Raw genomic sequence first — 24498 nt, forward strand, 5'->3', positions numbered from 1 at the left:
CAAAAGGATGAGATTGGTCCAGATCTGTGGCTGGTAAACCACTGCATGACCATGGGAAAGCAGAGTGATTTCAAGGAATCCTCAGTTCCACAGAGCCCTGAGGACTTGCTATGGATTAAGTACCTTGAACATTCATATACTGCATTTTCTAAACATGTGTAGATTCATTTGTGGTTAATAAAATGTAAATTAGTACAATTTAGGTTGGATCTATAAGAGCTCAAATAAACTTTAGCTGCCAATAGACACAGAGGGACAGAAATTTTCAAGTATTGCAGAATTCATAGCAGCACGTTCTGAATTAGCTTTCTCCTCATTCTATTCAAACAAGACTTTTCAAAAATAATAAACCTTGACTCAGGTTAATGTTCTAATTACTCTGAATGTCTATAATGTGTATTCTAGGGATTCAGATAAGATTTTTAAATCACTATACTTTGACATTTTACTGAGAGTATTAGACTCCTAATTTTTACATGACAGATTCTAGTTAATACAAGAAGGTTTTTGTTGAGATAGAAATAAATATATAGTATGATTTAATTTAGGGTGACAGCAAACTTTGTAGAAGGTTTGGTACCAATAGAGTTAAAAATGTTGCAGCATAATTAGAAAGGCTACATTTTACCGTTTATAGCTACAGACAGAAAAATATAATTGTCGTGCAAGGTTGCCATGGCAACCCACTTCTCAATCAGGATTTTTTTTCCTCCTTCAAATCTACCAATCAGCTAAGTGGAAGTGAAAACCACTGAAAGAGAAGAGGTTGAAACAAATATGGATGGGAAATTATGAAAGTATGTAGCAAGCATTTAACAATATGATAATTACCTATGTGTGTTTCCACTATTTTAATTTTATCACATATTATATAGTTTCTTTTCTGTCTTTGGAAATGACTGCAGAAAAAAACACATTGGTTTTTTGGTGGTGGTGATGGCTTCACTGTTGCTCCTGAATCACTAGAATGGGTAACATCATAAACATTCATATTGTCTGTTAAACAACTACCTACACTGGGCTTCAGTGAGTTTCTTAAATGAGCTTCATACGCCATTTAAGCACTGCATCTCTAAGTCACCTAAATACAGAATCAGAAGCACTTGAATTTACCATGAACAGAATACCAATATTGAAAGGTGGGTTCTGAAATCAGAAGCAACTTTAATATCAACTTCCTAGAAATGTTGTGTCTATATTTTATTGTGATTTGACTGAGCATCTCTCATGAATGGCACCTATCATCCACACCATTGGCTCAAGCCCTGGCAAATGTTATCACTCTTTTGAAAGACTCGAAGATGAGAAAAAGTTTAAGAACTTGGAAAATTAAGACACACACTAGTGCTTGCTGACAAACTGCTTTGTGTCAGGCTTTCTGATAAATCTTAAAATGAAAAAAGTGGGAAAGGAAAAACTTTCACTGGCTCTGACCTTCTAAATTTCTGTACTGATGACATGTATATTTTCTTTTATACATATTTCAGAATCTTTAGTACACAGAGCTCAAATTACATAAAAGCAAAGCATTACCTCTTAAAATAGAAGCAATCTTCTGAAAAGGTACCTAAGCTTATCACAAATTACAAATATCTACCCATAATGTCTTACACAAAAAGGCATTTTTCTACATGGCATTGAATTTGTAATTATTGGATTTACTGCTCTCACTAAACATAACTGATAATGGATGAGTGCAGAGAATGCCTCTTAGATAGGAATCCCATAGTTCTACACACACGAATAGACGCAAGCATGTGTGAGCTCGCATGTGCACACATGCTCAGAGCCCATGCTCTCTGGCATTAGAACCTTTGCTCCTCCTCTCCTTTCTGCTTGGAATGGCTCCATCCCCACCTCGCCTCTGCACCTGGCTTACTCTTATTTCATTCTTTAAGGTTTACCTCAGGCATGTCCTCTTTTGACCGCACTGTACCCCAAACACATCCTCTATTGCCTCCCTCTCCATGCTCCATATTCTGTGGCTATGTCAACCTCAGTGTTTATCACCCCCCAGGACCCACTCTCAGTCAGGGCCTGCCTTCATGTGTGGCACTCCTGTCTCAAAATGACTCCCTGACAGACTTTGAGTTTCTTGAAATAGGGACTGGATCTTACTCATTTTTGTATTCCTGGCCTCTAGCAAAGTCCTTTGCTAGCACATAGTCAGAGCTCAACAAACGTTTTGGAAAGAGAGAGAAAGAGGGCTGTTTAAACAGTCATCATATCTTAAACACAGAGAATAAAGCCTAATGACAAAGAGACAATAACGGGTCGAGGGAAACTCCTTATCTTGTAAATACTAAGATGTATTGGGCTTCCCTGGTGGTGCAGTGGTTAAGAATCCGCCTGCCAATGCAGGGGACACAGGTTTGAGCCCTGGTCCCGGAAGATCCCACATGCCGCGGAACAACTAAACCCGTGCAACACAACTACTGGAGGACATGCACCTAGAGCCCGTGCTCTGCAACAAGAGTAGCCACCGCAATGAGAAGCCCGCGCACCGCAACGAAGAGTAGCCCCCGCTCACCGCAACGAAGAGTAGCCTCCGCTCACCACAACTAGAGAAAGCCCGCGCGCAGCAACGAAGACCCAACACAGCCAAAAATAAATAAATAGATTTTAAAAGAAGAACCTATTAAGATGTATTAAAATTAATCAATCAATATGTACTTATTGATAAATTACTATGGGTAAATTTATTGATGAGTCAAAGGGTTATAAGATGATGCCATCTAGTTGATGAGTATGCCTGCAAAAAGTAATGTTTCAAGGTAATGCACAATTAATTGCCAAGTGAGGGTGGCAGACAATAAACTAACTTTCTGAGTTCAAAGGATTAAAAACAACCTTTTGGCCTGAGAAAGCTGTGTGGAGGAATTAAGATTCAGACCAGACTCTGAAGGATGGGCTGGTTTTGGATGGTAGAATGCGCCCACCTCCTCTACCTTCACCCTGCCTACCTCTCATCACACCTCACCTTAACCACGTAATTGCACTAGTTATCTTCCGGTTTCTCCTCTACCATTGGATGTGTAGAAACATCATGCTTCAACTTTCATTTTCTTCTCATTTAGTATTTTCTCCATAGGTAACCTCTCTTTGAATATACTACATTTTAAATCTTTGGAATCATTCCCGAATCTGGATCTCAGGCACCAACCTCTCACCTAAACACCTCTCCCGTTTTTCACTGCTTGGAAATTAACCTCCACAAATACATCCTTTCAGTATCCCAGACCACTTGCTCAAACCAATGCACATTCAGCTTCTTACGACCAATTGTGTACTCCCAATTCTGCTCCCATTTCTTCCTACCTCGGTTGGTGGCATCATTATGCTTAAAATCACCCTGAGCTTGAAAACCTGGCATTGTGTAACTCCTCTGCTTCCCCCAAATCCCACACCTCTTTCAGGATCTTTCCCCTGAATCCTCTGTTAGAAGCTCTCCCTACCACATCAGAGCTCCCAGAAAATGTTGATGCTTTTCTCATGATCACATAGCTGATCTTGTGTTATGGTTACCTGTGCATCCATATTATCAACTTTTGGAGCTATAAAATCCTCCAAGCTGCTGCTGCCCTTCAGAGTTCTCTGACCCAGGAACTGCCCACCATGCTGCTGAGCGTTGACACCTAGACATGTAGGCTCCCTCTGTGATCCTTCTCTCTCTCAGGAGTTCCCTTGCCCTCCTCCCCTTTTGGGTTATGGCCCCTGTGCTGTTATCTTTGGAAGGTTTCATGCTGGGAATGACTCCCTCTCCATGCAAACCTGTCAAAGCACTTAGTTTGCTACTGCCCACCCCGCAGTGGTCATATCTTTTTCTTTGATCAGCACCGTGAAGTCCCTGGAATTCACTACAATGACTTTTGAATAAGGGGAGTAAGGGAGACAGTTTTGGTGTTTTAAGTGTGGATGATTGAATGTTTATTTTGTTTTGACACAAGAAAATAATTTTATTTTAAAAGGTAGCATATAATACTTCCCAAAGAGTGGATATGTCATTGTGTATGGTTGTGAGGATGAGATTCTCTGAGGATAGCCTGGGACAGCAAAAGACAACTAAACTACCAGGCATAAGTAATTAATAAGAATTTAGGGGGTGGGGGTTAGAGGGGAGAGAAGAAGAAAGGAAAGTGAAAAAGAGAAAAAGAGAGGTGGAAGAAAGAAGAAGGGGGGCTGCTGAGCAAAATAACAACAGGGTCAGGCTTGTAGAGAAATGTCAACCAATGAGAAATGGTCAATTACAGGAGTGGCCAAAGAACTTACAAACAGGAATCTCTAAAACTACATTTTACATCGTTTGGTCTGGGCTTTTACAATGTATTGCTACTCCCATCATCCTATATCTTTATTTAAACGTTAATGCAAATGGTATTTGGACAAATCAAAGAAAAGAAGCTACCATCCTCAATGTCTGAGTTAATGTGGAGAAGAGACAACAGAACAGAGATCAGTCAGAAGTGCCAATTTGAAGAGAGATCAGATCAAAACATGGCCCCAAGAACATAGTGCCCTGGATGGGGGAGAAGACAGCATACCGGGCAGAGGAAACTTTATATGCTAAGGGTCTGTAGAAGGTGGGAGTATAGCACATTTAACACAGATTAAGTGACTGGAACAGAGGGCAAGGGGGAATGACGAGGGATGGAAGGGAAGTAAAGACAGGCATGCTAAGGATTTGGGTCTTTATTCTAAGAACAATGAAGAGTCATATTTTTATTTTATTTTATTTTTATTTATTTATTTTATTTAGGAGGGTGATATGTTCCAACTATCCTTCTAAAAATATCAGTCTGGCAACTGTGTAGGCAAGAGATTAGGGGAGTGGATATCAGGGTGAATAAAGGGAGAATATTTAGGTAGCTATTGTTGTAGTTCAGGGGAGATATGATGATATAAATGGAGAGAGGTATGTAGATTCAAGAGGCATTTGGGAGGTAAATTGACAGGATTTGCTGATGGATTGGATATTGGTGGTTAAGGAAAGAAAGGTATAAAAAAGACTTCAAGATTTCAAGGACATCAATTGACTGGAGGATAGTGTTATTGAGATAGAGGACAAGGTTAGTGAAGAGAATTATGAATTTCATTTTGAACCTGTTGAGTCTGCAATACTTTTGGGATATTTAAGTGAAGGTGTCAAGTAGGCAGTTGACTAACCAAAGGTAACTCAGAGACAAGGTGTGGAGTGGATATAAACGGAGGAGTCAGGAGCATACAAGTGGCCGCTGAAGTCATGGGCATGGATGACTTGTCAAAAGGCAGAGCACTGAACAAGAAGAGAAGAGAGATATTAAGTCTTTAGGAACATCAACATTTAAGGGCTTGGTAGAGGATGGTGAGGTAGCAAAGGCAGCTGAGATAAAATGGCTAGAGAAATATAGGCACACCTCAGAGATACTGTGGGTTCAATTCCAGATCACTTCAATAAAGTGAATATCGCAATAAAGCAAGTCACAACTAGTTTTTTGATTTCCCAACACATATCAAAGGTATGTTTACACTACACTGTAGTCTATTAAGTGTGCAATAGCATTATGTCTAAAAAAATGATGTACACACCTTAATTAAAAATACTGTATTGCTAAAAAATGCTAACCATCGTCTGAGCCTTCAGCATGTCACAATCTTTTTGTAACAGCAACATCAAAGGTCATTGATCATGGATCACCATAACAAATACAATAATAAAAAAAAGTTTGAAATATTGTGAGAATTATCAAAATGTGACACAGAGACATGAAGTGAGCAAATGCTTTTGGAAAAACGGCACTAATGCACAGGGTCCCCACAAAACTTCAATTTGTAAAAAACACAGTATCTGCAAAGCACAATAAAGCAAAGTGAAATTAAACAAGGTATGCCTGTAAACAACAACAACAAACAACAACAACAAAAAACCCAGGAGTGTGTTGGGGTTTGTGGGAGAAGGATGGTTTCAAAAGACAATGAGAGACAAGATTTTTAAACGCATGAAGAGCCAGTGGCACCTTTTGAAATGTCAGTTAGTCATAGGGACGGATATGTCAACAAGAATGTATCAGCAAGGTCATTAGTGACCTTGAGGAGAGTTGTTTCCATGAACTAATGGTAGGAACCAGAAAATGAAGGTGGCCAGTGTCATCAACTCTTCTGAGAAATTTGACTGTGATGGAGAGACAGGGTGCCAGTTAAACAGATTTATGAGATTAGGCTATTAATTTTTAGAGGTTGTTTTTTAAGATGAAAGGGATTTGAACATGGAAGAGGAGGGGAAACAGTGAAGCAGGGGTTTGATCATATAGGTAGGAGAGACAGATCAATGTAATGAGGAACAACAATTATAACGCTAAAGCTTGATTCAGTCCTGATTAAAATGAAAAGAAATTACAGGTTCTGATGGCATTTGAAAAGATGATTTCAGAGGAAATAATCTTGTTGACACAGGTTGGTCATTCAAAACACTATGTTGGTGGTTTCCCTTCTCAATAAGAGAAGGAAGAGAAGATCAGAGAACATTTACATCCAATGACCAAGGAGCGTGAAATCAGCTAGAAAGAGTTTTATTTAAGCTCAGAACTTTACCTGCTATGTCTTACTATCATGAATTACAGCTTCTCTCTTTAATCTTGTTTTATCAAAAAGGGAGCAAGAGGCTTTCAAGGATATTTGACTTTTAACTTCAAAATCTTGTTTGATCTCCCAGATCTTAACCCTCTTATTGCAAGACTAATGTATTTCATACATAAAATGATACTTGTTTTAAGAAATTGCTTTTTATTGGGGGGGGGTCGGATAAATTGGGAGATTGGGATTGACATACATACACTAATACATATAAAATAGATAACTAATAAAAAAATCCAATTTTAAAATGTGAAAAAAAACTTAACCACAATTATTTTCATTTTTATAAATCCCTCTATCTTTTGTCCCAAGCTTCCATATTTTTATATTACTGTATTTGTGATATGCATTTAATTTTAATTGTTTTTTTTTTAAATTATAACATCATAATTTCCCAAGTTTTTATGTAGTTTGTATAATATAATTTCATAATACTTATTTTGACCTTCTTATAATTCAATTATGTTTCCTGCCCAACCTTTCTAGTAGTGAATTTTATAAGTTTACTACCAACTCAATGAAGTAAAAATTCATTTTATTTGTTGCTCAATCATTAAAAAAAATTGCTTTTTTTTTCTTTAGCTATAAGATATGGTTATTTTAGAAAATTAAATATGCTCATTTAAGCTCTAGTTGAACTCATCAACTTTATGTTAATTATATAGAGAGAATTACACGTAGATATAGTTCTAGATGTAGATGTAGAAATACATATAGACATAAACACAGACTTACAGAGTCATAGGTATAGATATACATATAAATATAGATAACAGTGTGATATCATGGGTTCTTCTGTTGATAAAAAAGCTTAAGACCCTTTGGGTACAGCTTATATCATGCCTGTAATAGATTTTAATCCAAACACAACTAAGTTTGGTTCTTCCACACTATGTAAGTCAAGAAAGGAACAACTGAGGGATGGATGGGATGGTCCATGGTATCAAAGATCATGGAGAGGTCAAGGGGGAACAAAGTTCGGGAAAATGACCCATTCCTGTAATGATTGGGAATGGGTGTGTAGGAGAAAATGAAATCTCTGGGAAAGATTAGGTGATGGAAAAAATGAAGGTTCACAAAATGAAGAACAGAAATGAGAGTGAGAGTGTTGGTATTAAGGGGAAATTCTTTTGCATAAGATAGGAGGGGAGAGGAAGGGAGAAGGAGACCAGTGAATAAGCAAAGGTTGAAGGGAAATAAGCTTAGCATTGAGCTATTAGTGAGTATTAAAAATCGTAGTCCTCCATTTTTATCTGTTTTTGACCTATTTTCATTTTCTTTTTGTTCTTCTGGGGACAAAGATCTCTTTTTGAAGCCTTTGCTTCCTTTCGTCATTTAATAATTGCTTCTATTTTTCAGCTTTTACTAAAAAGGCTATTTCTCAGCCCTGAGAATGCACTGACATTAAAGGTGAGAAACAGAAATTGTACTTTGAGCTCTTCAGAAATCAAAGGCATTGCTATATTGTTATTATTCTCTCCTTCCCCTGAAAGCTCGGCATGACCTTAGCTCTGATCCTTGAAAAGAAGTCTTTCAGTTTAGCCATTATATTAATAATCTGTGACTCTAAAAAAGGAATGGATATCTAAATTCACCAACCTTACCCAATAATCTTCCCTCTCCCTTAGTTCCGGTGCTAGGGATCTGATCCAAGAAGCAGAAATAGGAGCATTGTAACTTATTTTATCTTCCATGTAAATCACATCCAGCTATGAATAAATCGGAAGGGCATATAGCCAAGCACTATCAGTTCTGTGCAAACAGAGATCCACAGCTGAATGGGCATTGAACACATGAGATGTTACCTCATGAATAATCCTTTTGTATCTTTACACAGTTATATAAACAGTTGCTTATTATGATGATGATTTACATTAATAATGGAATAATAAATAGAAGATAAAAATAACAAGTTATTTTGGAAATAAGTGATAAATATTTCTAAGTGTCAGTTACTGTCTATCAAGAAAAAAACGGATGGATCTTACAGTATTATCTTACAATAGTAAATAGCAAAACCCGTAGTTAATATTTTCCCACTTAGGTAGCTCCATGAAAGGTAACACTCATGGAGAAATAGCTAAACACAGCCTGAGGAGAAAGGAGGTTTTAAACTAGAAATATAATCCGTACTTGGCAATTCATATAATTGTAAATCACCCGTAGATGAACAGGTTTTAAAAGAAAATATTTTAAAAGGTGAATGTAATTCCAAGTTGTGATTGTTCAACATGTTCAATAATTTTATATATGTGTTATACACATATAATAAATACATATGTACACACACATACATGCAGATGCAGCCAGAAGTATGAACAAGACAACTTGAGCTCTCTGTGTCTATTAGTCAACTAAAATTTATTTATGTCCTTACAGATTCAACTTAAATTATAAGACATTTATTTCCAAATATTCCTATTATTTGGAATATTCCTATTCCAAATATTCCTATTATTTGGAAACAAAAGAGACATTAAAAGCCTGTGCAACAGATGAAAACTTTTGGAAATAAAACAATCTCATATGAAACAAGCACACTGTTTCATAACTCTTTTCCAGTTGTTGAACTGGGACAATAAAGCCCATTTAAACATGGAAATATTTGGTGAAGATACTCTAGGGGTTGATGACATAAAAACAATTTTGGATACCCTAAAGCAAAACCAGCTTGGAGACCTATTTTCCTTCGAGTGTTAGTGATGACATCGATTATGGGAGTCCTACACTTGTGTCTACTTCTTTGAAGGTTCAAATGCAGGCTCCGTGTTTTGTTCACTGATATTTCCCAAGATCCTAGAACGATATCTGGCATACAGTAATCACTTATTAAATATTTATTAAGTTAAATAGTTGTTGACATTCCCAGCATGGAAATTGTAGAACAAGGTGTCTTCCTCATGCTCTGTAACTATTGCTCTGAACAACAACAAAAAAGTAAAAAAAAAAGCAAAACAAAACAAAAACAAACAAACAAAAAAACCCCACTCATCTGTCATTTAAAGTTTATGAAGAACTTGCCATACCTATTCCCATCCAGACATCTGGGCTTGTCATAGCCAAAAATCGCTGTGCACCAGGAGCCCACACTGGAGCACCACCAACTAGTGTCTGCCTCTGTTCTCTCCTCTGCTACCCTTATGGATTGAATTATGTCCTCTCCAAATTCATGTGTTGGAGTCCTAACCCTCAGTGCCTCAGAATGTGACCTAATTTGGAAATAGGGTCATTGCAGACGTAAGTAGTTAAGTTAGGATGAGATCATACCAGAGGTGGTTGGGCCCCATATCCGATATGACTGGTGTCATTGTAAGAAGGGGAAATTTGGACACAGACACGCACACAGGGAGAACACCAGGTAAAGATGAAGGCAGAGATTGGGATGGTGCTTATACAAACTAGGGAACGCCAAAGATTGCTAGGAAAACACCAGAAGCCAGGAGAAAGGGTGCAACAGATCCCCTCTCACAACCCTCAGAAGGAACCCTGCTGACACCTTGATCTTGGACTTCTAGCCTCCAGAACTGTAAGACAATAAATTTCTTTTAAGCTACCCACTTTATGGTACTTTGTTACAGCAACCCTTAGCAAACTAAAAATACAGGCACTTACTCTTCAAAGCTTGTAAGATTTCCTACCAGGGGCACATGTATCCTGACCTCACTTTCACTGGGCACTGTCTTATTCAGTGCTCAGAGTTCACAAAATTGCCTCCAGTTTATTCCAAAGCATCCACAATTATACATTGTCAATATCTAACAAATTCTTCCATCAAATTACATCTCAATTACCTCTTACACCTTTCCCTTACCTTCCGCTCGCTCCTGTGCTTGGGGAGGCCTTATAACCTGGATGGGGCGGTGGAAACCAGGACTGTCTGTTAAGAAATAACATCAATTATAAACATGGTGCTTGAAAGGCTTGACCCCACCCACATGTCTACCAGGAAAAGCTGAAAATAAATTGACAGTTAAAAAGGCGATAAGATGACTTTCCTACAAGGTCTTGGAAATAAAATGAAACTATTTACTTCCTGCCATAGGAAGTAACTGTCTATATTCCAGGCTATTTGCTCCCCCAAGTAAACCCCTTTTCCCATTTCCTTTGACACTAAACAATGTAGACATTTCTTTAAAAAGAAATCTGGGGAGGAGCTTCAAGATGGCGGAAGAGTAAGATGCGGAGATCACCTTCCTCCCCACAAATACATCTACACGTGGAACAACTCCTACAGAACACCTACTGAACGCTGGCAGAAGACCTCAGACTTCCTAAAAGGCAAGAAACTCCCCACGTACCTGGGTAGGGCAAAAGAAAAAATAAAAAACAGAGACAAATGAATAGGGACGGGACCTGCACCAGTGGGAGGGAGCCATGAAGGAGGAAAGGTTTCCACACACTAGGAAGCCCCTTCGCGGGCGGAGACTGCGGGGGGCGGAGGGGGGAAGCTTCGGAGCCACGGAGGAGAGCGCAGCCACAGGGGTGCGGAGGGCAAAGCGGAGAGATTCCCACACAGAGGCTCGGCGCCAACCAGCACTCACCAGCCCGAGAGGCTTGTCTGCTCCCCCGCCGGGGCGGGCGGGGGCTGGGAGCTGAGGCTCGGGCTTCGGTCGGATCCCAGGGAGAGGACTGGGGTTGGCGGCGTGAACACAGCCTGAAGGGGGCTAGTGCGCCACAGCTAGCCGGGAGGGAGTCCGGGAAAAGGTCTGGAGCTGCCGAAGAGGCAAGAGACCATTGTTTCCTGGTGCGCGAGGAGAGGGGATTAAGAGCGCCGCCTGAACGAGCTCCAGGGACGGCGCGAGCCGCGGCTATCAGCGCGGACCCCAGAGACGGGCATGAGACACTAAGGCTGCTGCTGCCGCCACCATGAAGCCTGTGTGCAAGCACAGGTCACTATCTACACCTGCCCTCCCGGGAACCTGTGCAGCCCGCCACTGCCAGGGTCCCGTGATCCAGGGACAACTTCCCCGGGAGAACACATGGTGCGCCTCAGGCTGGTGCAGTGTCAAACCGGCCTCTGCCACGCAGGCTTTCTCCGTATTCAGTACCTCTCCCTCCCCCCAGCCTGAGTGAGCCAGAGCCCCCTAATCAGATGCTACTTTAACCCCGTCCTCTCTGAGTAGGGAACAGGTACCCTCAGGCGACCTACACGCAGGGGCGGGCTGAAATCCAAAGCTGAACCCCAGGAGCTGTGCAAACAAAGAAGAGAAAGGGAAATCTCTCCCAGCAGCCTCAGGAGCAGCGGATTAAATCTCCACAATCAACTTGATGTACCCTGCAACTGTGGAATACCTGAATAGACAACGAATCATCCCAAATTGAGATGGTGAACTTTGGGAGCAACGATATATATATTTTTTTTTTCCCTTTTTCTCTTTTTCCATGTGGATGACAGGGTCTTGGTGCTCCGAATGGGCGTCAGGTCTGTGCCTCTGAGGTGGGAGAGCCAAGTTCAGGACACTGGTCCACCAGAGACCCCCCCTAGCTCCATGTAATATCAAAAAGCGAAAATCTCCCATAAATCTCCATCTCAACACCAAGACCCAGCTCCACTCAATGACCAGCAAGCTACAGTGCTGGACACCCCATGCCAAACAACTAGCAAGACAGGAACACAACCCCACCCATTAGCAGAGAGGCTGCCTAAAATCATAATAAGGTCACAGACATCCCAAAACACAATACCAGATGCGGACCTGCCCACCAGAAAGACAAGATCCAGCCTCATCCACCAGACCACAGGCACTAGTCCCCTCCAACAGGAAACCTACACAACCCAGTGAACCAACCTTAGCCACTTGGGGCAGACATGAAAAACAATGGGAACTACGAACCTGCAGCCTGTGAAAAGGAGACCCCAAACACAGTAAGTTAAGCAAAATAAGAAGACAGAGAAGCACACAGCAGATGAAGGAGTAAGGTAAAAACCCACCACACCAAACAAATGAAGAGGAAATAGGCAGTCCACCTGAAAAAGAATTCAGAGTAATGATAGTAAAGATGATCCAAAATCTTGGAAATAGAATGGAGAAAATACAAGAAACGTTTAACAAGGACCTAGAAGAACCAAAGAGCAAACAAACAATGATGAACAGCATAATAAATGAAATTAAAAATTCTCTAGAAGGAATCAATAGCAGAATAAATGAGGCAGAAGAACAGATAAGTGACCTGGAAGACAGAATGGTGGAAATAACTACTGCAGAGCAGAATAAAGAAAAAAGAATGAAAAGAATTGAGGACAGTCTCAGAGACTTCTGGGGCAACATTAAATGAACCAACATTCGAATTATAGGGGTCCCAGAAGAAGAAGAGAAAAAGAAAGGGACTGAGAAAATATTTAAAGACATTATAGTTGAAAACTTCCTTAATATGGGAAAGGAAAGAGTTAATCAAGTCCAGGAAGTGCAGAGAGTCCCATACAGGATAAATCCAAGGAGAAACATGCCAAGACACATATTAATCAAATTATCAAAAATTAAATACAAAGAAAAAATATTAAAAGCAGCAAGGGAAAAACAACAAATAACATACAAGAGAATCCCCATAAGGTTAACAGCTGATCTTTCAGCAGAAAATCTGCAAGCCAGAAGGGTGTGGCAGGACATATTTAAAGTGATGAAAGGGAAGAACCAAGATTACCCTACACAGCAAGGATCTCATTCAGATTCGACAGAGAAATTAAAGCTTTATAGACAAGCAAAAGCTAAGAGAATTCAGCACCACCAAACCAGCTTTACAACAAAAGCTAAAGGAACTTCTCTAGGCAGGAAACACAAGAGAAGGAAAATTTTTACCTACAATAAAAACCAAAAACAATTAAGAAAATGGTAATAGGAACATACATATCGATAATTACCTTAAATGTATATGGTTTAATGCTCCAACCAAAAGACACAGACTGGCTGAATGGATACAAAAACAAGACCAGTATATATGCTGTCTACAAGAGACCCACTTCAAACTTAGGGACACATACAGACTGAAAGTGAGGGGATGGAAAAAGATATTCCATGCAAATGGAAATCAAAAGAAAGCTGGAGTAGCAATTCTCACATCAGACAAAATAGACTTTAAAATAAAGACTATTACAAGACTCAAAGAAGGACACTGCATAATGATCAAGGGATCGATCCAAGAAGAAGATATAACAATTGTAAATATTTATGCACCCAACATAGGAGCACCTCAATACATAAGGCAAATGCTAACAGTCATAAAAGGAGAAATCGACAGTAACACAATCATAGTAGGGGACTTAACACCCCACTTTCACCAATGGACAGATCATCCAAAATGAAAATAAATAAGGAAACACAAGCTTTAAATGATGCATTAAACAAGATGGACTTATTTGATATTTATAACAAAAACAACAGAATACAATTTCTTCTCAAGTGCTCATGGAACATTCTCCAGGATAGATCATATCTTGGGTCACAAATCAAGCCTTGGTAAATTTAAGAAAATTGAAATCGTATCAATTATCTTTTCTTACCACAATGCTGTAAGACTAGATATCAATTACAGGAACAAATCTGTAAAAAATACAAACACATGGAGGCTAAACAATACACTACTAAATAACCAAGAGATCACTGAAGAAATCAAAGAGGATATCAAAAAATACCTAGAAACAAATGACAATGAAAACACAGCGACCCAAAACCTACGGGATGCAGCAAAAGCAGTTCTAAGAAGGAAGTTTATAGCAATACAATCCTACCTTAAGAAACAAGAAACTTCTCAAATAAACAACCTAACTGTACACTTAAAGCAATTAGAGAAAGAAGACCAAAAATCCCCAGAGTTAGCAGAAGGAAAGAAATCATAAAGATCAGATGAGAAATAAATGAAAAAGAAATGAAGGAAACAGTAACAAAGATCAATACAACTAAAAGCTGGTTCTTTGAGAAGATAAACAAAATTGATAACCTATTAGCCACACTCATCAAGAAAAAAAGGGAGAAGACTCAAATCAACAGAATTAGACATGAAAAAGGAGAAGTAACAACTGACACTGCAGAAATACAAAGGATCATGAGAGATTACTACAAGCAACAATATGCCAATAAAATGGACAACCTGGAAGAAATGGATAAATTCTTAGAAAAGCACAACCTTCCAAGACTGAATCAGGAAGAAATAGAATATATAAACAGACCAGTCACAAGCACTGAAATTGAAACTGATTAAAAATCTTCCAACAAACAAAAGCCCAGGACCAGATGGCTTCACAGGCAAATTCTATCAAACATTTAGAGAAGAGCTAACACCTATCCTTCTCAAACTCTTCCAAAATATAGCAGAGGGAGGAACATTCCTAAACTCATTCTAAGAGGCCACCATCACCCTGATACCAAAACAACACAAAGATGTCGCAAAGAAAGAAAACTACAGGTCAATATCACTGAGGAACATGGATGCAAAAATCCTCAACAAAATACTCGCAAACAGAACGCAACAGCACATTAAAAGGACCATACACCATGATCAAGTGGGGTTTATCCCAGGAATGCAAGGATTCTTCAATATATGCAAATCAATCAATGTGATAAACAATATTAATAAACTGAAGAATAAAAACCATATGATAATCTCAGTAGAGGCAGAAAAAGCTTTTGACAAAATTCAACACCCATTTATGATAAAAACCCTCCAGAAAGTAGGCATGGAGGGAACTTACCTCAACATAATAAAGGCCATATATGACAAACTCACAGCCAACACCTCCTCAATGGTAAAAAACTGAAACTATTTCCACTAAGATCAGAAACAAGACAAGGTTGCCCACTCTCACTACTATTATTCAACATCGTTTTGGAAGTTTTAGCCACAGCAATCAGAGAAGAAAAAGAAATAAAAGGAATCCAAACAGGAAAAGAAGAAGTAAAGCAGTCACTGTTTGCAGATGACATGATACTATACATAGAGAATCCTAAAGATGCTACAAGAAAACTACTAGAGCTAATCAATGAATTTGGTAAAGTAGCAGGATACAAAATTATGCACACAAATCTCTTGCATTCCTATACACTAATGATGAAAAATCTGAAAGTGAAATTAAGGAAACACTCCCATTTACCATTGCAACAAAAAGAATAAAATACCTAGGAATAAACCTACCTAAGGAGACAAAAGACCTGTATGCAGAAAACTATAAGACACTGATGAAAGAAATTAAAGATGATACAAACAGATGGAGAGATATACCATGTTTCAACATTGTGAAAATGACTATACTACCCAAAGCAATCTACAGATTCAGTGCAATCCCTATCAAACTACCAATGGCATTTTTCAGACCTAGAACAAACCTAGAACAAAAAATTTCACAATTTGTATGGAAACACAAAAGACTCTGAATAGTCAAAGCAACCTTGAGAAAGAAAAACGGAGCTGGAGGAATCAGGCTCCCTGATTTCAGACTATACTATAAAGCCACAGTAATCAAGACAGTATGGTACTGGCACAAAAACAGAAATGTAAATCAATGGAACCGGATAGAAAGCCCAGAGATAAACCCACGCACATATGGTCACCTAATTTTTGGTAAAGGAGGCAAAAATATACAATGGAGAAAAGACAGCCTCTTCAATAATTGGTGCTGGGAAAACTGGACAGCTACATGTAAAAGAATGAAATTAGAACACTCCCTAACACCATATACAAAAATAAACTCAAAATGGATTAAACACCTAAATGTAAGGCCAGACACTATAAAACTCTTAGAGGAAAACATAGGCAGAACACTTTATGAAATAAATCACAGCAAGATCCTTCTTGACCCACCTCCTAGAGAAATGGAAATTAAAACAAAAATAAACAAACGGGACCTAATGAAACTTAAAAGCTTTTGCACAGCAAAGGAAACCATAAACAAGACAAAAAGATAACCCTCAGAATGGGAGAAAATATTTTCAAATGAAGCAACTGACAAAGGATTAATCTCCAAAATTTACAAGCAGCTCATGCAACTCAACATCAAAAAAACAAACAACCCAATCCAAAAATGGGCAGAAGACCTAAATAGACATTTCTCCAAAGAAGATATACAGATTGCCAACAAACACATGAAAGAATGCTCAACATCATTAATCATTAGAGAAATGCAAATCAATACTACAATGAGATATCATCTCACACCAGTCAGAATGGCCATCATCAAAAAATGTACAAACAATACATGCTGGAGAGGGTGTGGAGAAAAGGGAACCCTCTTGCACTGTTGGTGGGAATGTAAATTGATACAGCCACTATGAGAACAGTATGGAGGTTCCTTAAAAAACTAAAAATAGAATTACCATATGACCCAGCAATCCCACTACTGGGCATATACCCTGAGAAAACCGTAATTCAAAAAGAGTCATGTACCACAATGTTCATTGCAGCTCTATTTACAATAGCCAGGACATGGAAGCAACCTAAGTGTCCATCGACAGATGAATGGATAAAGAAGATGTGACACATATATACAATGGAATATTACTCAGCCATAAAAAGAAACGAAATTGAGTTATTTGTAGTGAGGTGGATGGACCTAGAGTCAGTCATACAGAGTGAAGTTAAGTTAGAAAGACAAAAACATATACCGTATGCTAACACATATATATGGAATCAAAAAAAAAATGGTCATGAAGAACCTATGGGCAGGACGGGAATAAGGACGCAGACCTACTAGAGAATGGACTTGAGGACATGGGGAGGGGGAAGGGTAAGCTGGGACAAAGTGAGAGAGTGGCATGGACATGTATACACTACCCAATGTAAAACCGATAGCTAGTGGGAAGCAGCCACATAGCACAGGGAGATCAGCCTGGTGCTTTGTGACCACCTAGAGGGGTGGGATAGGTATGGTGGGAGGGAGGGAGACGCAAGAGGGAAGAGTTATGGGGATATATGTATATGTATAGCTGATTCACTTTGTTATAAAGCAGAAACAAACACACCATTGTAAAGCAATTATACTCCAATAAAGATGTTAAAAAAAAAAAAGTCTGAAGGAAATCTGGAAAATAATAACTTTTGTTGAATCTAGATGGTAAGTTCATGGTTGCTTATCATCAAAACACCTCTCTTTGTCTTTATTTTTCTGCATTTCTGAAACATTTCATAATAAAAATAACAATCTTATGCTCTACTCAAAATACGGTTTTAAAGAAAAACTGTATGATAGGACACTCTGACAAGTAAGAATATTGAAAATATAAATGAACAGCAATGCTAACCTCAATTTTATATAGATGCATATATATATTTATATATATATGTGTGTGTGTGTGTATATATATATACACACACATATATATCCAATTAGAAAGGTGTCTTCACATTACCAGGACATAATTTTAATTGGTAGAGATAGCTAAGGACTCTGTCAAAAAGACTAAGTTAAGGATCAAAAATGAAGCTGTTCAGAGGAGAGTAATATAGCCTAGAGAAGGAAAGTAAGGGATAAGGACAGGAGAGTCCTTTAAATTCTTGAAGCTGATCTATTCTCTGAGGCATCACAGGACTGAACTAAGGTGGGATGGGAGTAAATCAAAGCAGATTTCAGCTCATTGCAATCCCTGAGAGCTAGTCAAGGCATATCACAAAAGTGAGAGTCATATTGCTGGCTTCAGTGGTCCTGAATTATGCCTAACCTGTCAGAGGAAAGATTCTTGCACTGGGTAGGAGATTGAACTAACTGACCTTAAGTTTCCCTTCCAACCTTTCTTAACAGACAAAGAATCGGGTGGGGCGGGGATGTGAAACTTGGGTCTAAGAGAAAGGTGATCATATTTTCTGAGACTGTAGATACAACCAAAATTCCGACTACAGGAGAAAATAGAGAGAATCAGCCATTTCTCTCCAGGAGGACTATAGCAGCACCATAACCGTCAGACAGCCCATCAACAAACACTGAGCAGCTACCCTATACCAGGCATAGTCCTAGGAGCAGGCAAAGAAAATAAGAAAATTTCAAAAGCACTGAGGTTCACGAATGCTTGTTTTCCATCTGCATCGTGATTCACCGGCACAGTGTTCTCTTCAACATGCAAGAATCACTTCCAACATCACATTTTGTCACATGAAGAATATTGCACCACCAAAGGTCTAGCTCCTCCTCCATGCCTACTAGATAAATGGAACTTAGCACAGTGAAAAATAGGAGGCCACACAGGGGAAGCTGAAAGAGGAATGACCACAAGAACACAGACTGAGGCCTCAAGACGAGGCCTTTGACTCTGTACTTGGAAGTAGCACAATGCACAGAGCAGAGGAGGCATCCAAGACGCAGGCTGGTTTCAGGAGCTTGGTGACACTTGGCCACACTGCAGTTATTACACACAGGGCAGGAATTCCCTGTAGTAGGACTCTGTTAAAATGTATTACTTGAAGTAGCTTGCCCTTTAATATCTGAGCTCCGTCATCAAAACATTACCTAGTTATTCAAGACCCTAAGACAGCATACTTGAAAAAGAGATCAGATTTGTGGTTACCAGAGGCAGGGGAATCAGGTGGATTGGAGGAAGGTGGGCAAAAGGTACAAACTTACCTTTTTGGGTTTTTTGCCCTTTAGACCAATTTATTTTATATCCATTTAAAATATCATTCAACAAAGGACAATGGAGTTACAAGATAAATAAGTTCTAGGGATGTAAAGTATAACATGATGACTATAGTTAACACTCCTGTATGATATATAGGAAAGTTGTTAAGAAAATAGATCCTAAGAGTTCTCATCAAAAGGAGAATTTTTTTCTTTTCTTTTTATTGACATAAGGATGTTATATGAGATGATAGGTTGATATCAGTTAAACCTATTGGGGTGATCACAATATATGTAATTCAAACCATCACACTGTACACCTTAAACATACACAGTGTTGTATGTCAGTTATTTCTCAATAAAATTGGGGAAAAAAAGCTGGCATATTTGAAAGGGAGATTGTGGGTGGTAGGGAAAGGACTGAGGTTTGAGGACAGGAGTCGCCAGTAGGCACTGGATCCCTGGGAAGGGGAGGAGGGAATAAGGAGGAAGGGCAGAGCAACTTCTGGACGCTGCCTGGGGGCCTTGGTGGATGATTTGGTTCAGAAATTAATAAAGAATAATCCCTTACGGAACTGCAGCAAGAGGTAGTCCCAACGAGCGCATCATACCTCTTTTTCTTTACAGGAGTAGTAGCAGAGTTGGAAGCTGGGGTGTTGGTGGCATTTGCACTGAACAGACCTCCAGGTTGCCTGTTTCATCACAAGAACAAACAATGATCACATTCCTGAAACTTTTCCACTCTACCCCACCTTTGAAAGGTCTTATAATCTACTCGTATTCCCACCTGCTCTGAATCCATCACAAAATATTTCACTTGAGCATGAAAGAGCAACAACAGAAAAAGTTCTTCCTTAGTTTACCGTTTTACAAATTGCCAGGCTATCATCCAAATAATTAAAACCGAAGGCACTGAATGAAGAAGTCATTCTTTATATGACATGGTGTGTCTGAAACCCAGACCAATCAATTCCAATGTCCTATGGATTCCTACATATATTTTTTGATCCTGTATATGTTGTGACTAACAGAATCATATTGCAATTTTTTGCATTAAAAGCATTAGTTTGTTTAAGAAAACATTTAAAAATCACACCGTTTTAAATCTCTATTTAGCATTTATTAATATATGCAGACCCTCAAAAAAAAAATGGAAGTCACTCAGGCCTTTTTCAACTACTGGAGGTGCAGTCCAGTGTGAAAATTACTTTATTTGTAAATACAAATTTAAAAACCAACTAAGTTTTCAAAAATCTACCTAGTTTGGTAGTTTATAACCACAGTTAGTATAGGGAAAATGTATTTTGTTTACATAGATTGTTAGCAAAGCCATGATTTCATGACTAAGTTGTATTGTAGATACGATGGGTTTTTTGGGAGCAAGTGAAATGTGCAAGAAGAAAGAGCTGCCATAGGAGTAGGGAAAAAATTAAAAGGTTCTAGATTTTAAAAATGAAAAGAAGAAAAAGAATGACTTAAGCTTTGGTGTTCGGTTAGAGGAGAAGTCCTTCTGTGTAAAAGTCCAGACAGAAAACACTTGAAATTTTGTGGAGCATTTCAATATTTCTACTATTCAACTCTGCCAAAGCTATGGGGGCATGGCTGAACTACAATGAAACTTTGGTCTGAGGGCAGTATATCTTGATTTTTCTTGGACACATAGGAAGAAATACACTTTATTCTTAAAATGTAACGTCAGTTAGAAAAGTACATACATCTTTGTCTCTTCTGGTGACTGAAACGTGGACATGTTTCTGGTAAGAAAAAAAGAAGGCAAAGTTTGAGCAGCAACAAAGAATGAATTCTTGCATCAATTTGCAATTGTCCATGAATTTAGAGTTATTATTATTAAAAGTTAACATTATTTGCGAGAAAGAAAAAGAAAGCATCAGTATTTGAATAAATTTGAAAAGTTGATCTCATGATTTTTTTACCTTTTGTGTATTAGATTCCAAAAGAATTTTTTTTTCTTTAGAAAATTCATTATCTTTTAAGCCCCGTGTTTTTGTTTGCTGGGTTCAGTAATTTTCTTTAACAATAGGAATGTCAAATTGACGTTTACACGTATTTCATAATCTTGCCACCAGGATAACTTAAACAGAAACATAAATGTGGTAAGAATGATGGCCTGAAGCAATGAACTCTCTTGACTTTGAAGCCAGAAGTAAGATTTTATTTTTCTTTAACCATGAGCAGGAGTAACGTTTTTATGCCAGAATTATTTGTGTGAAAAAAAAATAGAGGATGAGAATTTACAGAAAGATAGTAAGCAGGATTGAAGAATCCTACTTAATAGCAAGTAAATAAGTAATGCTTAGAAAAATATTGTATTACTTGAGCCTTTCCCAAAGTTAGTAGATACTGGTACCTATTGGTTAGTCGGTTATGAAGGGTATTGGCCTTATATGTTTTAGCAGCATCATTTCTGTCTGAGATCCTTTATAAAGAAATAAGACAAAAGTCTGGATGAACATTTAGATTATTAAACTCCCTTCAGACCTCGTTCATGCTATAATCACTTCACAACAGAAACTTTCTCTGGTAAAAACAATTGCTTTTCAGGTGTTACATGTTAGAAAATTTTGCAATTAAAAAAAAAGCTACTTACAACAAAATCTATTTATGAGGCAATTTTGATACAGTTTGCAACTTTTAAAGTTTATGTTTTACAACTAGCCTTTCTGACTCATTTGAGCATTTAACTCATTAACTATTTCATATTCATTATCGTTTAATAATATATCTAGCCAATGACAGTACTTCCTATGTCGCTAAAAGGAATCAATGGAAGACTTAAGCAATTTTTTTTAATGTTTTGTGGCACAGACAATGCTATATGCTTGTCAAACTCTTTATTTTCCTTCTGAGCACACAGGAAGACCATATTTCCCAATCTTCATTACAATTAAGTTGGGACCATATGATTGCGTTCTAAACTAAAGAATGTGGGCAGAAATATTATTCATGACTCCCAAACCCATCATAAAACCTCTTGTGTGATCCTCCATGCTCTTTCTTCCCCATCTGCTATGGCTTTGACGCCCAAGGGTTGAAGATGGCAGCATTAAAACCTAGGAAACAACCTAGGTCCCTGAGTCATTCCAGGGAACAGGGTCATCCCCTAATTTTCCAGCCAATCTGAGGAGAGTAAGCAGTAATCTTCTATTGGGCTAACCGACCAAGATTTGGAGGCAGGAGAAGGAACTTGTTACAAGAGTTGCTCTACCCGGGCAAATTTGTTTACACTGACTAACAAACACATTTTGTTAATAGGCCCTGCAGACCATCAGAGGTATTAAACCCTCTAAACTCAGGTCTCCACAAGGAGGGTAGTTCTGGAAAAGGTGTGTTTGTCTGTCCTTTGGGTCATAAGACAAATTAGGAATCCTGTAGTCTGCATGCCAGTGGTGGGATCTCACAACTGCAACCCCTGTTCTGTCCCTTCCCGCCAGGAAGAACACACCAGATAGGAAAGCTCTTCCTGAGATGTGGGGCTGTCTCCTGGAGCATTCTGCAGGCTTGCACAAAGCTAGGATGTGGCAAAATTAGGCTCCAGAAAACAAAAGATCAGCAAGATTCTTCTGTTGATCCCATACTATGGGTCTACTATAACTTTCTCTAAACTTTCACTTTTATCATCCACTTTAGTACAGGGCTTTATAAACTGTTCCTGGGAAGAAGGACACTAACCTTGCCTTGTTCTAAAAAAAAAAAAAAATCATGATAGAAAAATATGGCTTAATTGTCATAGCTTTAAAATGATTTCAATTCCTAGATGTCACTTTGACATGTGTAACTAAAACATTGGGTAAATAACTCTAATCGTTAAAATTCTACGAGTCAACCCCAAATAGTTTCTGTTTATGGTACGCAATGCCACAAACTGATAATTCTTGAATGTAAAAAGGAAGAAAGGTTGGAATCCTCCAGAGCTCCATATTCTCAATAGACTGTTCACAATACAGGTATTAACTTGTACAGAATGAATCCAAGTATTAAAAACTCATGATGATCTCTCAGGTGATCATTAGGTCAAAGACTATAAGTATATTCCCTGCACTAATTGCTACTGAGCCTCTGATGTGTTTATATTTAAAGGGCTCTGCAGTAAACCACTGTGAAAACCATAAGATGTCAGGTAATCCTAAATCTTAAATGTTCTGTGGAAACTACTCAGCGTTTATAGCTGTCTGTGAGATCCTCATATAAGATAAAAATAATTTTGGGAAATAGCTACTCTGGTACACTGAAAATGACAATCTGTCTAAAGAAAACAGAGCGTTAATTTCAAACACCTTCAAGGTTTAAATAAAGGAGAGTTCTGAGGTTACAATTAAATGAAGTTAATCAAAATTCTACTGTGTTGATCTATGTGGGCAATACTGCATGTAATAATAAAAATAGCTACTTACTACTCTTTGCCACTCATCTTATACAATTTCCTCTACTCTTCAGAACATCTTTACAAGGTAGGTGTAATTATTTTCGCTTTATAGATGAAGAAATGGAGTCTCAGAGAAGGTGGGTGGCTTTCTCTTGGCCACACAGCCAGGAAGTAGTCTATCTCCAAAGTCTTCCCAGTAGGCCCCAATGTCGTACACCTGGTTCTGTAGTGTAATTGTTCCAACACTCATGATCAACATGTCTTTCTTCAGTTGTTATTTTTCACCTCCACTATCTCTTTCACTCCACTAGGGGAATCAGTGCATAAACAATATTGGAGAGAACTCTAAACCATCATTCCAATGCATTCATCAATTTCTTATTACTTAGGGAGATTAACTTTGTACTTCTCTTAGAAACTAATTTTCTGCCAAGTTGTGATATGAGATTAATAGGAGTCAGTCTTAGAGACAGGAAATACCTAAACAATATAACTAGCAGCAGGATCCAAACAACCAAAGGAAAAGTAACACTTCCATAACCTAACACTAGAGGGCTCCTTAACCTAGGTTTTCCAAATTAGTCAAGAAACCACCTTCAGGGTTTGCACCATAGTGTATGCATGTACACAATTATTTACTTATATTTCTTTAGAACACTTCATATTTTTACCAACAGATGTACATTTTAAAAGGGAACTCTTCAAATGTAAAGTGAGTACTTTTCTCCTACTCATTTATTATATGTGTTAGTATTGAAATGGCACACATACTCGCACACCTGATACATTTGATCATCTACCTCCCAAAATTATTTCACCTCTTGCACTTGGAGTGGCCTGCATGATAGGAGTCTGACTCCTGTTATGAGGACTTGCCTTTCTTTACCGACTCCTGTGTTCTCTCCCTCACATCTGTTTCCACACTTACAGAGATGTAGCTCACTCTTGGGAGACAGACACTACCTGTGGA

General features: G+C 38.4%; 1 protein-coding gene across 1 annotated transcript in view; it reads right to left on the reverse strand.

Moving 5' to 3' along the window:
• Nucleotides 1-24498, reverse strand: part of SCEL (sciellin) — a 310050-nt gene that overhangs the window by 77014 nt on the left and 208538 nt on the right. Inside the window, exons 6-9 of the mRNA XM_061170721.1 lie at nt 21513-21581; nt 20860-20898; nt 19756-19836; nt 10421-10486 (exon numbers count right to left, since the gene is read on the reverse strand). Of these exons, the coding sequence (XP_061026704.1) occupies nt 10421-10486; nt 19756-19836; nt 20860-20898; nt 21513-21581 (255 nt within the window). The remainder of the gene's footprint in view (nt 1-10420; nt 10487-19755; nt 19837-20859; nt 20899-21512; nt 21582-24498) is intronic.

Source organism: Eubalaena glacialis, chromosome 16 (assembly GCF_028564815.1).
Source record: "Eubalaena glacialis isolate mEubGla1 chromosome 16, mEubGla1.1.hap2.+ XY, whole genome shotgun sequence".
In the NCBI taxonomy this organism is placed as follows: Eukaryota; Metazoa; Chordata; class Mammalia; order Artiodactyla; family Balaenidae; genus Eubalaena; species Eubalaena glacialis.